This window comes from Mytilus trossulus, chromosome 3 (genome assembly GCF_036588685.1).
Source record: "Mytilus trossulus isolate FHL-02 chromosome 3, PNRI_Mtr1.1.1.hap1, whole genome shotgun sequence".
In the NCBI taxonomy this organism is placed as follows: Eukaryota; Metazoa; Mollusca; class Bivalvia; order Mytilida; family Mytilidae; genus Mytilus; species Mytilus trossulus.
Window position 1 is genome coordinate 73,698,704 of NC_086375.1, and position 17,713 is coordinate 73,716,416.

Genomic DNA, 17,713 nt, shown 5'->3' on the forward strand with positions numbered 1-17,713 from the left:
CAAATTTCAGGTTCATCTGACGAAATATTTTGACCGCTTTTTAAACACTAAAAAGTGTCTATTGCATTTGAATCAATAAGTTTATGTGAAAGATATGAACTGATTAAGTCATTAAAAACCATCCGCTTCAAGTTCAAAAATGAAAAATCTGGAAACCAATTGTGCTCCTTTTCTTTCTGACTCTTTTATTTAAGTGAGTTAACTTCATACAAGCACTTTTTAAGAAGAAAGAAAATAAGTTAGCACTATCGTACTAGTGCCTTTTATAGCTGATTATGCGGTATGGGCTTTGCTCATTGTTGAAGACCGTACGGTGACCTATAGTTGTTAATGTTTGTGTCATTTTGGTCTTTTGTGGATAGTTATCTCATTGACAAATATACCACATCTTCTTTTTTTATACTATCCTTTAATTTCACTTTCCGCATCTACCCCATCGATTTTGAGATAAAGGATTCAACATATACAACTAATAAAAACTAAGTCTGACTCATATCGTTACTTACAACTAGAAATTGGCCATGAAAGTCGGTTGAAAACAAAACTCAGTATTCATTTCTATGAAGCAACATTTCAGCAGCACCTGAAAACGGAGTATATTTCTCCCAGTTAATACTGATACGATATTCCATGGCTTGTGTTTCCTATCGTGATTTCCTTGGTCGAAAATTGCTGCTCAAAGGATTAAACGAAGAGTTCAAAGTGGTGAAGTTGAAGTCATCTCCTCATAATTTTTCGAACACAATCTCGACCCTTCCATAGGCACTGGTTACAGTAAAAAATACATAAGTATTGAGTTTTATTTTATTTTATGACGATCAATGTTTGGGGTTAAATAAAAAACGGGACCAAAAATTACCTGTATAATGGAGCTATTTTACAAAAACAATTAAGTATTGTAAAATTATTGACACTGACGAATGCTATGTGTTAAGCCGAAATATTTGTCAACCAGATTTTATGACATCATCAACGTATATAACCAAGAGACGGTTTAATTAGGGGGCGGGTTCCACCCATTTTGTGGGAAACCGCATTTGTTTCATTCAAAATTGCATACTAGTATGTTTATTCAAGTATCTTGTGTTAGGAATGGATATATAATACTTTGTTTAAAATCACTCTGATGCAAACAAAAAATCTCTGAACTTGACTGACATCATCGCTCCCGTTTTCTGATATGTTGCGTGTCTCCCACGCGACATGGCAGAAAACGGGAGCAATGAGAGATCGGGTTTTAATTAGATTGACTCAGTGAAATGCGTTTTCCAAATAAAAAAAAAAAGCTAATATAAAAGATGTATTATGAACGTACTCAATAATATATATCAGCATTTCGTATGTATAATTTAGTCTAGATGCCATCTAACTACCCATCTAGGTGACTTCCGAAGACTACCGACGATCACATAACCCGATACAAACGTTATTAAAAGATACGAATTGATAGAGAACTCATGGAATTGATTTTTCTATATCTGTTTGATTGTACATTACAGAAAAAACGATAATAGAATTTACCTGTATAAGAAAGAGTTCTTGTATACTATGATCGAATCGGTCAACCTTGTTCACTTTCAATGTTGACATGCTTTTAATAGCTGAACACGTCTAGTTTATAGGGGGTCTCATTTGGGGTTTCCGATCCCGAATCCCGCTTACTGTTTTGTCAGATTCCCGTATCCCGCTTACACTATGAACGTAAGCAATTCTCATTTTTTTGTCAATTCCCGGGTCCCGCTAGACCTCATTTCACGTTTTATCGACACAATAATTTGACTTTCACGTGTCACGTTTACAAAAAAATCGGCAATCCCACGTCACGCTTAGACCCCAATGAGACCCACTTTATACATAACCAATCTCTACTAAAGTGTTTCATTTGAAGTTCGCTTTTTCACTTTCATTAAGGTAGATGGGGTGTCTAAATTATAATCCATAGAATTTCTTAATAATTTGCCAAAATGTAGTTTATATCCTGCTTGATTAAGAACATTAATAAAAATAATAGGTCACCGGACTTATTTTCACTCTACAGGTTGTGCAAAATTGAAAATTTTGTATAGATTATGCATGGAAAATCCAATTTTTGGTCATAAAACGAAAACCACACCATAGAATTTTGAGATAAAATATGAGAAAATAGCTACAATATTATTCTTTCAGATAAGAAGAAGAAAAAATGAGGTCACCGGACTCGTTTTCTTGCTACATAATAAAATGGGAAAATTCCTAACTCATTCTATTGTAAAAGTAACACTATCAGAATTATCTGTTCTTGCATTTGAGTCGTCTCCCCTTATTTGGCAAAGTTGGAAGAAATAAATCAAACAATGAAAAGTATTTGTTATTTGGTAAAATACAACCATAAATATGATAAAATATGGCATATTCTATATTGTAATGAAAAATCTTACTCATGAATTACCTTCTAATTTCAAAATTTGCACATTTTATAAAAAATCTAGACCTCGTTTTCTGGTATTTCAACATCCAAAATGGAGGAAGACACCCTATCTACCTGAATGATTTAACAAAAACAAAGAACATTTTACCTTTTTCTTTATCTCGTAGATTGAGTCCCTTCTGTGAAAACTTAATTTATTATTGTTCATGCGATTATTTATTATGTTCATGCGATTATTTATTATCGTACTTCGTGGTTTTAACTTATTTTTGAACTTTTCGGTTATAAGATTATGTATGATGTACAACATATTAAAAATAGTAAAAACACTTTATAATTAAGATAGAGAAGTTTTATTTAAAAGAATATGGAAATATGATCAAGATAAACATCTTTAGATTAGTTTTTTAAATTAAAATATCCAGAGGAAAAAGCTTCATATAATTGCATGCTGAGACTCAAATTGTTCTATGTCAACTTCCTTTTTCAGATCCAAAGACATGCGAGGGATAAAAAAGCACTAAACAAAAAATGCCTCCCACTATCCAGTCAGGGAGTAGAGAAGATCGAGATAGAAAACGGGGAGGAGAAAAGAGGTAATGATACTGACAGTAGAATTAATAATAATTTGAAACAGGACTTAATTGCTTGTTTCAATATTTTTATACTAGTTTTATTTTTTTGTTGTTGTTTATATTATTTATCAGTTGACTGAGATAGATATTTAGAAATAAGGCGATTTCAAGATATATAAATGCACATGATACAATGTACAAAATTTTATTAACGAAAGTGCTCCATTAAGGGTGCCCCATTTAGTTGATTTAAATAGAATATATTTACAAATAGACATGATTAGAATAGACAACTTTTGAGTTTGATGCATTTCCGTCAAAAACTTTTGTTTTAGGGAACGTCACTAGTGCGTTTAGGTGCATCATGACTTCCATTTCATTGTTGAGCTAGTAGTTGAAAACTGATACATGTAATATGAGGCAGGAATTACCTGTATATGGGGACAAAGTCTATGATTTTTTTATAAACGTTTCCGATTTTGGATCTGTTGTTGGGGAGTTTTATAGTTGTGACGTTATTTAAGTTATGACATCATATTCAATGTAAACAAAGAAACGCTGTCATCAGGTAACCTTTTTTTAATAACAACATTTTTTTTTAAAATTAATTAGTATCAGTTCCTTTCTTAGACTGATATTAAAATATACATTTTATTGCGCCTGCCTGTATCCCTGCACTTTAAATGTTCAAGCGTCGTAGTGATCGTCATTTTTCAGGATAAACTAGAAATAAGGTTGTTCAGTAGGTACTTAATCACAATTCCCTAATAAAAGTCTCATGTAAACAAGACAGGACACGGAAGTAGATTTCTGCCCCGATCTGGAAATTCAAAAAAGCGACAAAAAATAATTGAAAGATTTTGAGTTTATTAGTACAATGAAAAATTCGGGAAATTTTCCCGATTTTTTTTTTTTTTATTGAATTTTCTACTGTAATAGGGGACTTTGTATATAAAGCTATATTACACGAATTATCAGGAAACTAAATTATCATAATTGACAATCTGCACTGCTGGTTTTAGGGAATTGTGATTAAGTACCTACAGTACTGAACAAACCTTATTTCTAGTTTATCCTGCAAAATGACGATCACTACGACGCTTGAAAATTATAGTGCAGGGATACAGGCAAGCCTCTCTATCTGGTATATGACTTCACAAAGGCGTGTATAATTGACGATTTTTTTCTGGTGACAGATAAACTCGAAAGTGGTCTATTAGATATAAAAAAGAAGATGTAGTATGATTGCCAATGACAAACTCTCCACAAGAGATTAAAATGACACAAAAATTAACAACTATAGGTCACGTACGGCCTTCAACAATAAAAGAATGGAATGGAAATGGGGAATATGCTAACATTGCAGGCTTCACACTTAACCTCAAGTCCACAATACCAGGCTTGTAAAATTGCTTCCGGTCTTATAAAATTCTTCTCTTTAAATTCAACTTAAATTTTCATAAAATTCAGCTTCAGGCTTGTGGATACAAAAGTTACTTGGGAAAACTAGTGTTGAAGAGACAACAACCTCAGCTGAAACTGCCTAAAAGCAGAAAACAACATGGTACATGCACATGTTCCTCCAAACCTCAATTAAACTGATGGAAAGATTATGTCTTTACCATATATATGCTAATCACCACAATACCACACTTTGTGTATACACAATTGGAAGAATGCTACTTGTTGTATTTATGGTTGAAATAGGAATTGAATTTGTTGACTTTTACTTTCAGGTCTGATCTAGTTGCAAGAGTTAAATATAACAATACATTGCCAGATATACCATTTGATCCTAAATTCATCACATATCCTTTTGAGTCAAATAGGTAAGTACAAAGATTATGCATAAGATTGATTAATTGGAGTTTCTTCTCCCTAGTATTTTTAGATAACACAATGGAATCAGAAATACATTTGTAGCACGGTTTTACAGAACTCATTTGACATACAGGGATATTTTTTTATCAAAGAGAAATGTATCAGTTAAACATGTTGAGTTGATCCCTGATTCAATCATGTTAGAAATATGGACAGATGACAAAGCATACTTTAGAATGCACCTTCCTACATGTATAGGTTACAACTCATATATTTTCTGTAATGTGTCAATTTTATAATTATAATTTTTTTCTGGAAATAACACTGGTAAACAATGTTTCATAAAAACAAAACTTCTTATTATGAATCGATTTTTTTAACAATATATTAATGAATCTGCAAATAAGCTTGATCTAATTGGTCAAACAAAAGAAGGCATACAGGGGCTAAAAAACATCCAAGCCTAGTTCCTTGACTTGTTATTTTTTTTAAAGGACAATACATGGGAGACCTGTAAATACTAAACTCAAATTGTAACAATGAGCATACATACATGTATTTATACTGACATATATATACATCAATAAAGATAAGACATTTAACCTACATATTAAGTTTATAATTCCTGAGCATGTGACTCTCACTTCACATATTAATCTTTTGTGAAAAACTACAAGTCATGATTATTTCCATATAACTTACAATCAGTTTTAGTAGTATGATTTTTTTGGTGATATACATACATGTACATACTACAGTTTTAGTATTTCAAAATCTATGACTTTCAGATTTATAGAGTATAAAGCAACATCCCTTGAGAGAGCGTACAAATATGAACTACTTACAGAACATGACCTTGGTGTGACCATAGATCTGATCAATCCTGATACTTACCAAATAGACCCTAATGGTCAGTAATCACTATTTAGTGATATTTTAATTTTATTGATATACAGTTAGAGTTAGTTATGATAAGATGCAAACATGTGCACCAGAATTATTTTAAATATAAAAAAGAAGATGTGGATGATTGCCAATAAGACAACACTGCACAAGAGACCAAATGACACAGAAATTAACAACTATTGAAAACAAATCCCATACTGCATAGTTGGCTATAAAATCCCAGGAAATGAAATATGTAAAACAATTCAAATGAGAAAACTAACATTTGAACACAAAAAAAATGAATAAAAACAAATATGTAACACAGCAACAACTGACAAACATTAAATTACAGGCTTCTGACTTTGGACAGGCTATTAACTGGTTTGAGATTTATTAAATTTAAGACGTAAAAAAAGTATATTCACTATTTACATTTTGTAGTAGGCACATTAGTATATGTCCTCTATGCATTCTAATTGATGTAAACCTAACATCTGCTTTTATTTCAAAACCTTGTGGCATCATTCAAAATAAAAAATAAGAGTATACATAGTCCTAATGACCAGTCTTGATTATTTTTTGTAAATTTCAAATTCTGAAATAAGACTTTTTTCTCTATATTATTCTGTTAAAAATGGCGAAGTCAAAATTTAATAGAAATAGTATATCATTTAGCAAACAATAAAAAATGCAAGCAAAAGAACCAAAAGTTTTGTTGTAACTGTCAAACAGCAAACAAAATATAAAAATCAATTAAATAATGAATGAAGTCTCTGATTTAACATCAAATAATACAGAATAAAATAAAGAGCAGAATGTGTTGAAAACAGTAAAAAACAATATGAAAATCAAACTGATGGATTAATACTACATGATGACACTATTTGAAATATTTGAATATTTCCTTTAGCCTATCCAGATCCAGAAGATGAACGTCTGCTGGAGGAAGATCACAGTTCACATTCAGATTCTAAACGGTATCTATTATTTACACCATGGCTGCTAACATATCAAAGCTTAAGTCTTACTTCTGTATGATAAGTACTGTAGATTAATTTATTTTCATGGGTACCAATTTTTGTGGATAAAGGAAAACTTAAACATCCATTGATATTTAATTTCGTGGTTTTGTAGATGTTTACATACAAGCCTATAGAAAATTTGTTATTCCATGAACGTTTATTTTCGTTGTTCACCTATACCAACAAAATCCACAAAAATTGGTATACAAGGAATAGTAATGAATCCACAGTATTAACAAAAAAATGTTTCATCATATAAATATTTTTTCTTAGTAATAACCTGAAGTGAAAAAGTTTTAAGGTTTACATTTGAAATGTAGCAAGACTCATGAAATAAATATAATCAGGGGTTGATAAAGACATTCTAAAAAGGAAAAAGGGGGTGCCCAACTATAATACTTTTTTATTTAACAAATAATACCTGTATGACTATTTCAATAGTTTATTTTACAATGTTATGTAAAATACTGTATGTTGTATCAATCATATATGTTATGTGTATATGCCCCCCTGGGGACCTAATTTGGAAAATAAAATTTATCTTATCTTATCTTATCTTATCTTATATGTCCCCATTCAAATGCATTGATCGTCCAAAAAATTAGGGGGGTTCCAACCCCCAGAACCCTCCCTCTGGATCCGCCACTGATAATACATGAAAAGATGAACGCTATGTTTTCTTAAATTGTAATTATTTTATTACAATGTATTAAATAATCCACAGATCAAGGCATCATAACATGAATGTATCATGGTTGAGAAAAACAGAATACATCTCTACAGAATATAACAGATTCACTCAGAAAACTGGAGATTCAGAAAGAAGGTAAATATAGATTGTTTATAACAGTTGTAGAAAACAAGAGGTTTGTTAGGCTGTCAAATCTTTAAAGCATCAATTGTTATATACTCAGGACAAAACAAAAAAAAATATGCCTAATTAGCTGAAGTCTTTCAAGAAAGCATGTGTTTCCCTAAATTAAAAACACTCCACTGGGTGCTGTAGATAATCATTTCAACAAAGTCAATAACTTAAATGATAGAATGGTTTCATAGAATAAGATATTCTGTCATTTGAAGAGGTTAAATATAAAAAAGAAGATGTGGTATGATTGCCATCTAGAGACAATTTCCACAAAAGACCAAAATGACACAAACATTAACAATTATAGGTCACCGTACAGCCTTCAACAATGAGCTAAGACCATACCGCATATAGTCAGCTATAAAAGGCCCCGATAAGACTATGTAAAACAATTCAAGCGATAAAACTAACGGCCTTATTTATGTAAAAAAATGAACGAAAAACAAATGTGTAACACATAAACAAACGACAACCACTAAAGCCTATTAAACGAAATTTAGGCAAAATTGATACTGGTTGAATGAAAATATATACCATTGCAACAGAACAACAGAATATTGATAAAAGAAGATGTGGGGTTTACTTCAATGAGATAGCAACCCAAAGACACAAATAACTAATAATCCTCTAGAGATCAACATGGCCCTGTCTTCATGACAAGATCGGGAAAAAATTACATGTATCTTTAATATCTCTGAAAACTTTTGAAATGTATGTTATTGATGAAGATGAAGATGAACGATTTAAAACATAAAATGTATCATCTTATAGAAGCAATTAGAAGGTAAAAAATGCAGATTTAGAATAATTGTTTTAATAGAATTTTATCATGGTAGAAAGGGCATATAAAAAAGTTATAATAATTATAAGAATGGTTTACTGGAAGTATTATCTTGTAGAGGAAAACTAACCTTTTTCATTTAGATAAATAACAGAAATGTCACAAAAACATGTTGTACCTGATAATGGCTATGAGCTTAGATATGCACAATGGGTAGCAGATTTTTGTCAAGCCTGCAACTTTTGTTGCAGAAAGCTCGACATAGGGATAGTGATGCGGCGGCGGTGTTAGCACACTTCTTAAAAGCTTTATATTTTAGAAGGTAGAAGACCTGGATGCTTCATACTTTGTATATAGATGCCTCATGTTACGAACTTTCCATCAGTCACATGTCCAATGTCCTTGACCTCATTTTCATGGTTCAGTGACTACTTGAAAAAAAAGTTAAGATTTTTTGTAATGTTAAATTCTCTCTTATTATAAGGAATTGGATAACTATATTTGGTATGTGCGTACCTTGCAAGGTCTTCATGTCTGTCAGACAGTTTTCACTTGACCTCGACCTCATTTCATGGATCAGTGAACAAGGTTAAGTTTTGGTGGTCAAGTCCATATCTCAGATACTATAAGCAATAAGTCTAGTATATTCGGTGTATGGAAGGACTGTTAGGTGTACATGTCCAACTGGCAGGTGTCATGTGACCTTGACCTCATTTTCATGGTTCAGTGGTTATAGTTTAGTTTTTGTGTTTTGGTCTGTTTTTCTTATACTATATGCAAAAGGTCTACTATAATTGGTGTATGGAATGATTGTAAGGTGTACATGTCTAGCTGACAGGTGTCATCTGACCTTGACCTTATTTTTTTATGGTTCAGTGGTCAAAGTTAAGTTTTTTAGTTTTGGTCTATTTTTCTTATACTTTATGCATTAGGTCAACTATATTTGGTGTTTGGACATATTTTATGATCTTTATGTCGGTTACGCTTTCACAAGTTTTATTTGACTTTGACCTCATTTTCACAGTCCATTGCTAAGTTTTAAGTGTTTGTGTGTTTTGGTCTGTTTTTCTTTATTTATAAGCAATAAGTCAACTATATTTATTGACTTGTATTGAAGAATTGTTAGCTGTACATGTCTGCCTGGATTGGTTCATCTGACCTTGACCTCATTTTCATGGTTGATTGATCAATGTTTCCTTTTCTTGGTTAATGTTGAGTTATGTGACAGTTGTAATAAAGCTTTATATTTAGGTCTATCAAGATAGTATCAAGGATTAGTAAAGAAGGCGAGACATTTCAGTGTGTGCACTCTTGTTATATATATATTATAAAATTGCAGAGTTGGATTCAAAATAAAACAGATTATGAAGGATGAAGATGTTTACAAAGACAGAGAGAGTCAAATTGCTGCTATTGAGAAAACATTTGAGGGTGCTAAAGAACCAGTATGTATTTTGATGTGCTCCAATTTTAGTAAAGAGTTTCAGTGGTATAGATACATCTTGTCACAGATACACTTTAAATCCTTGTTTAAAGGAGTCATCTATTCTATGGTATATGAACAACTCTACAGACATTCCTATTAATGGAAGAAGATATGGGTATACATCAATGAGACAACAGCCATACAAACTAATCAAAGGACAAAAAAAACAAATATGCCATGTATATCTCTGACAAAAGACAAAAAGCAAAAAAATGCATAATTTTGCTGTTTTGTTTCTTTTTTTCTCGCATGGTAATTTGTAACAGTATGTATTGTTATTGACCTTTCAAAACCAAAATATGTTTTATTTTTATAATAATTTTTAGGCAAAATGCAATTGTTCTTTGTTTCTCTTGCTATTACTTTCAAAAATATAAGAATCAGGGAAGCAATTTATACATCTTTTTCTTTGTCATTGATATTTCAATCTTGCTGGATATAAACTAATGTATGTACAATTTTCCATTATAAAATTAGTCATGTAAAAAAACACAAGCAAAAGATATGGTGTGGCCAGCCTTGCATTTTCCGACTGCTTTTCACCTCATCTACTGTATGACATTGAAGAGATGATAGTTTTTATTATGATTTGTAGAGGGAGAATTAATCAAAACACAAATACTTGTAACTTAATGTATCTATATTTGTAGATCAGGAAACATCACTTGTATTATAACTTATTATACAATATATTTGTAGATCACCAAGCATTACAGTAAACCAGGAGTTAAACCATTGGAAATTTTACCTATATTTCCTGATTTCGATGTATGTAATAATCTCACCATTGCCTTTTTAAACCTTGTTTAGCAAATTTGAACAAACAAGAAAAAGAGTAACTACTGTTTTAAGCTGGTTTATACTAAAATACATATTCTGTTTCTAGAACTTCAATTTGATGATGATAAAAAACACTTTACCAGCAGTTTCCTGCATATAAACGGACATCTCTGTGTTGTTATCAGGGTTTCCGCTGGCGGTCGCCATTTTCGCAATTTGCGAAAAAATAATAATTGTGGCGATTAAAATTCGTCATTGGCGAAAGAATTTGGCGAAAGAAATATATAAAACGATTTATTTTCAGCCATCTTGTTTATTTACTTTTTACGGGTTTCTCTGACTTTACCGATCAGACTCGGAATTCACCTTGAACTCGTTAAGATTTTGACAGAAAATCAATAATCAGCTGATTGCATTAAAAGCTATCGACATCAAAGGACTAATTAATAAAGGTGTTGATTGTATAATATTACAAAATGAAATTATGGTTAAATGGCTTCTGTCACATGTCACAAAAGGGATTTATTAACAACTTTGCAACGCACGTGTTTGAAGCAAAATTTTTACGCTTCTTCTGCTTCTTTTAATTATAGTCCAGAAAAGAAAATTGTTGTTATGACGAAAAATATTCAAAGCAAGAAAGGTCTCTGATTTAAAACTTTATCATTTAACTTTCATATAGATCATTGATTTGAGTGGGTACTTTAAAGTCGTTTCAGTTACACACATGTGTCAAGCATAAAGTTTTACTTATTCACGATGGTCTAGAAAAGAAAACTGTCGTTATGAAATCTATCCAAAAGGTTGGCATGAGAGTAACCCGTCAATGTAATGACTACACCTTACACGAGGGATCAATTCCAAGTGATAAGATGCTTCATTTTGTTGTAAAAAACAATTCTTATTTGGGCGGTGAGGGAGGGGGGGGGGTGTGCTGGAAAAAAAGGAAAATTTTATAAGAAATATATATTTGTGTTACTTGGCGAAAAAAATAATAAAGTGGCGAAAAATATATTGTTTTGGCGAAAGAGGTGGCGAAAAAAATAATTGACCCAGGGGAAACCCTGGTTGTTATCCAATCTCAAAACTGTACAGATTTGTAATCTGTAATATAATGATATCTTCAAGTTTCTGTATATATAAATCAATGAGGTTGTATATGGTATTTGCAAATGCATAAAATGTAAATTCAATTCTAGCTATGATCCAAATTAAATTGTAAACCATATCAATCACACATTTTTCTATAAAGATCGACATTTCAATAATAAAAATAAAAAATAAATTCATGATTAATCACAAAAATTCTGCATAACTTTTTCTCTAAATTAAGGTGTAAACAAATTAATTATTGTTATTTTAGTTATGGAAGCATCCATTTGCTCAAGTAATATTTGATTCTGATCCAGCTCCTAAAGGAAGATTAGCACCTAATGCCATGGATGAAATGAGCCAGGCTATGATCAGGTACTTAACATTGTCATTGAATTATGCTGTGTTTATATTATCAAGTGAATGTAGATAAGTTGTATTTTGATCAAAGACATGATTGTTTGTGCAATATCCAATTTAATACTGATATTGCACAAGAAAAGGTGAATATTAATAATCCAAAATATTAAGATTGAGGATACAATCTTAAGAGAAATAACTACTTCAGGTTTCAAATTTATATTCACAGCTTCTAAGGGCCACAATTGTTTAATTTTAATTTTACAAAATATAATATTAGATCACATGTCTTTTATTTCTACTTTAATCATTTACAAATAGAAAACTGACACCTCAGGCGGATCCAGAAGGAATCTGGAGGTTGGAACCCCCCCTTTTTTTTGGACGATCAATGCATTTGAATGGGGACATGTAGTTTGAACTCCCCCTTTGTCCGGGGTTAGGCCCCCCCTTTTGAAATGCCAAGATCCGCCCCTGCACCTTCTATTCTGTTTTAGCATCGCCGCGATATAGCCTTTTTGTGCTAATGCAGGGTAAAGCAACCAACAATCAATCAATCTATTCTGTTTTAGCAGTTTTGAAAACAACATTGATTCAATGTGATACTAACTTCTCTCTCTCTGATAGAAATACAGAGATTTCCTGAGCAGAATTGTATACATTTATTTTTGAAAACAAAAGATTTCAAAGTATTCAGATAGTATTCATTGTTTATGTTTTAATTTTTTTGTGACAAATTTAAAATGATTGGTTTAACCTTCTCTGAATACTAATTATATAATTGTAGAGGTGCTGTAGATGAGAGTGGAGAACAGTTTGTAGCTTACTTCCTTCCCAATGATGAAACACTGGGTAAAAGGAAGAGAGATGCCGAAGAAAATGTAGATTATGTACCTGATGAAGAGTAAGTGTAGTTTTATTTTAGAAATATACAAGATTTTTGTGTTTAGAAAAATTGTAATGCACTAAATCTTGCCAACTTACATTGTATGAACATAAAATTCTCTGAATGCTAGGGTGTGTATTTTATTAAAAGGATGAAAATTGAAAGTGCAGGGTGAAAACAAAATTGAAATTCTTATTCTTCAACTATATATATATAAGTTGCTAGAAAATCATTTCAATAAACAATACTCACAATATTTAATATATTTAAAAACTTTATAATTGATGGTAAAGTTATTTTATAACCTTTTACTCTTTATAGAAATTATGAGCAGATTTAGATTCAACTTGAACTAAACAAAAATTTCTGAATCTTATGATTTGCAGAATGACATGGTTCATGTAATAGTATCACATGATCATTGTAATTGGAATCTATAATAAATTTAATATTTATGTGATTTCAGATACCAGTATATGCTAGCACGTGAATACAATTGGAATGTTAAAAACAAATTATCCAGAGGATATGAAGAGACCTATTTCTTTGTCTTCAGAGATGATGGTGTATACTATAATGAACTGGAAACAAGGTACTGAATACACTGATTTAGAGACTTGAAACTCATTGCAAATTGTTGAAAGACAATAGTATAATGAATCATATTGTGTGTTAAAATGTCTATTCCCAGCTTCAAAAGTACAATAGCAATTGCAACAGACTCTCCTGATTCAAGTGTTAACAGTAATACAAACAACATCTTATCACCATTGCATCAACTTTATCATCCTGCTTAAATTCAATAAATAATTCACATTTCTACTCCCTTTCTAAAGTGGATTATAATGCTTATTGCCATTAACATGGTCCACACAATATATAATCTTTTTGCTGATTTATGAGTTCATTGTAGCCGAATCATCAAGTTGCTTCTTTGGGGTACCATGTACAATTTATTATAGAATATAAAAAAAAGAATTCAAATTGGGACAGGGGTTTATGCCAATACAAGTTTTAAGACTTTAAGATAGATTAGTATTCTGTGTTGACAGAATATGGTTTATGTAGTGTTAATTACAATACACAAGAAGGAAATACAACAAGACTTTGAATTAAGTTCAGTTTAGCCAGAAATTTTGTCAGGTTTTGGAAAAGATAGTTTTTGTTGTATATTTGATTTCACATTACAATTTATTTACATCTCTTGTATTTGAGTCTTCAACCCCTTGTTCCTGTCTTTTTCAGAGTGAGATTGAGTAAAAGAAGAAAAATAGGTGGAGTGGAAGTACCAAAATCAAGACTTGTTGTCAAACACAGAGATCTGAATACTAAAGAAATACAAGCTCAGGTAACAAAAACACTATTTTATGAGATTTTTAGAACAAAGAATATATTTCCTGATGTCCAAATGACATTCTGTACTGTACATTGTCTTAATTTCTTTTTTTTTCAAACGTGCATTCATTACTTTTGTATAAATTTCAAAAACCAGTATTCCATGGTTACATTAAAATGTCATATCTTTTAAGGGCATACGATACAGTTTTGATCCCGTATTTACTTTTTGATAAAAGAAAATCCATATAGACTATTTTTTACCTGATTTAATCAAATATGTAATAAAAAAGATACCTCCAGGTGCACTTTTTGAGTAAAATGAGGTCTAAATTGTGTATATTTGCTCAAAATTGATTTTTGGCAATATTTTCACTTTCGAAATAAAGACATAACTTTTTTGTTTTAATAGATAAACACAAATTTTTTTTTGCTAAATAATTTGTAATTTCTGTATTTTATAAGTATTCTAAAAAAAATATACATTTTTTATTTAGAAATAACTCATATTTATCAAATGTTTATAAATGTAGAAAAAAACATAATTTTTTGCTGTATATTTATCAAATTTTAAAAAATGCACCATTTACATTTTCATGAAAATTGGCACACATAATCTACTCATGTAATCAAACCAAATGGCATTTTAATAAAGAGTAGTCCATGAACTCATTTTAAATCTTTTCCTGATAAGTCATAGTTTGACGTCACAAAAATAACAATTTTCGTTAGCAACGTCATTACCTCCCCTGTAACTGTATCATATGCCCTTAAATTAATATGATGCAGGCAGGGAAATGCCTTTTGAATATACCAAAAAAGAGGGGTCAAGGAAAGCAATTTGGTCAAAGTACACAGTCAATATCCTTTGATTTTCGTTGTCCACTAATATAGTCCCTAGTGTGGACAGTGTGTTACTGCTGTTTTGCTGTCAAAAGATTTCAAGACCCCCTTAACATAAAATATTCCATATTTTGAGTTAGAACCCTTGAAGTTTTCTATAATTTTGATATAATTTGTCCCAAAAGTAGTACAACACACTAAAAATATTATTGAGAAAGCTCATGTGGGATTTTTAAAATTTTCATCTATTGTCTAAAAGAAATGCACTACACATAACTGTGGTCTCGGACCAATTTGCTCGTCAGTTTCTATTGTTTTAATTTGTTGTTGTTTTTATGCCCCTCCTAGGGGCATTATGTGTATCAATTTGTGCATCCATGGTTCGTCTGTTCCCCTGTCTGTCCTGATTCAGCTCAGTTTTTGTTCAAGGAAGGTTTTGATGAAGTTGAAGTACAAATCAACGTGAAACTTAGTATACATGTTTCCTTTGATATGATCTTTCTAATTTAATGCCAAATTAGAGTTTTGACCCCAATTTCACAGTCATCTGAACTAAGAAAATGTTGTGCAAACGGGCCAAATATGGACACAATATTTTTTTTTTATATATTGTTTGAATTTTAAAAGAAAGAAGATAATTTGTTATCTTTTTATATACCTGTAATGTTTCCAATCAACTGGAATGACTTAGAATGTTTGACAACTTTTGTTCAATTATTTTTGATCCAGGGGGGTTTGTTGAAATGCCTTTTAGTCTAAAATAACTTAATTCTTCATTTCAAGTCTTTTGATAACATTCTTAAAAGCAGGAACCTGTCCATGAGAAATCAAGGAAATATCCATAGCAGCTTTTTGTTAAAATATAGTTTGACCCTTTCTTTGTAAACTTAAACTCCAATATTTAAATTGATATGTAATGCATATTGATAAATAATGTCTGAATGTTAAAATGGATAAAAAGATATCTGTATTTTGACACTACTTATAATTTTAGGACACCCGACTGATGATGTTAGAGCCTCCACAAGAGGAGGAAGAAGAAGAAGAGCATTGTAAGGTTATATATAAATTAAAAGACACTTTTTTTGTAGTTTAAATGAGACTTTGTTTTACTGATATTTCCATAAACAATTACATCAATATGATTAAAATATCAACATTTGTTGTACGAGGCTATAGAATAGTGAAAGTGCAAGGTTTATCAAGCCCTTCAACAGTTTTTATCCAGAATGTAAAACACTTGATAATTTTCTATCATTGACCAAAACTGCTTAAAATTAATTCAGTTATGTTTACATAAATGTTAACACAAAAAAACTTTTTCTACCCTTAAATGAACTGCAGATTGGGGAGAGAGTTCATTGATATAAAATTGACATTGCAGGATATATCCCAAATAGAAAAAAACAGAATTTTATATAACATTGATAGTGATGTCACATTTTTAAGCACATTCAATTTTGAAGTTGTTAAACTTTTCTATCAATTTTCAATTATTAGATATAACACTAAAATCTGACAAGTGTCAAAAACATCTTTTCAATTTTCTTTTTACATATTTTTTCCAATGTGGTGCTAATTTTTGTTATTTAGAACAAAAATGATTGATGACTTTTATTATTAAATTTGAGCAGCAGCCTTATTCCAAAAATAATCTTTTAGAGATACAGTTAGAAAATAGAATTGGAATTTTGAGTGAACATGTCAGAAACTACATTCTTATAACTTCATTATGGTCATAATAAGGTCATAATTGATTAGATGTCTTGAAATGACTTTAACATTCATATGTTTGATAATGATTAACAAAATTTTAGAATCTTTAAAGATTTTTGTTGTACATTTTATTGTTTAAAGTAATAATGTATTCAATTTATTCTGTTTCCTCTTATAGTTGGCAGTGAGGCAGAAGGCAGTGTCAAATCAGGTGGAAGTAAACGCAGCAGGAGTAGAAGTAGAAGTCGTAGCCGTAGTGGCAGTCGTAGTAGGTCATCTAGCAGGAGTCGAAGCCGTAGCAGAAGCAGGACCCCATCACATAGCGGAAGTGAAAAGGGAAGTGGAAGTGAAAGTGAGGCTGAAAGTGAACATGCAAAGAAAGATGAGGAAGAAATCTTTGGATCTGCTAGTTCTGATGAAGATTAAACTTGTATTGTATAAAATGATGTATACTTCAAAAGAAAAGAAAAACACTGTGACTTGAACCAAGTTGAATAATGCACTACCAGAACATAGCTCTGTTATACCTTTAACAACAGACAATATATTATTTTGCGGATCTAACCAGACTTATTTTTTCAGTCAATATGATTATTTCATTAGTTCAAGTATTTTTTCTGAAAATACTTAAATAGATTTTTAATGGTATAAAAGTTCAGAATTAAGTTTGGATTTTTGAGGTAAATGAGATCAGAGATTTGATGGAATCTTCTGATCCTTGAAAACATTTTCAGAAATCATGAAATACATTGTCATATCATTGTCATTTGTAAAATATTATTTTGCAGCCTTTTCAGCTCACCTTTGTATAATCTTGTCATTGTGAAATTGCACTGCAAAATAAATTTTAAACCTG

At 30.9% G+C, this 17,713-nt stretch overlaps 1 protein-coding gene across 1 annotated transcript; it reads left to right on the plus strand.

The window, feature by feature from the left end:
• Positions 1-2,845: 2,845 nt before the first annotated feature.
• On the plus strand, positions 2,846-17,713 carry LOC134712370 (RNA polymerase II-associated factor 1 homolog). Its single transcript, XM_063573855.1, has 13 exons — positions 2,846-3,003; positions 4,719-4,811; positions 5,592-5,713; positions 6,602-6,668; positions 7,438-7,539; positions 9,699-9,804; positions 10,545-10,613; positions 11,989-12,092; positions 12,865-12,981; positions 13,430-13,555; positions 14,209-14,311; positions 16,136-16,193; positions 17,036-17,713. Exons 1-13 carry the CDS (start codon positions 2,939-2,941, stop codon positions 17,281-17,283), a joined length of 1,380 nt encoding a protein of 459 aa, XP_063429925.1. The 5' UTR covers positions 2,846-2,938; the 3' UTR covers positions 17,284-17,713.

Excerpts from the sequence above, each read along its gene's own strand:
- LOC134712370 (XM_063573855.1), top strand. The coding sequence starts at position 2,939 with ATGCCTCCCACTATCCAGTCAGGGAGTAGAGAAGATCGAGATAGAAAA. Across the intron at positions 5,714-6,601 it reads TTACCAAATAGACCCTAATG|CCTATCCAGATCCAGAAGAT; the intron begins GTCAGTAATCAC and ends TATTTCCTTTAG. Across the intron at positions 12,982-13,429 it reads GATTATGTACCTGATGAAGA|ATACCAGTATATGCTAGCAC; the intron begins GTAAGTGTAGTT and ends ATGTGATTTCAG.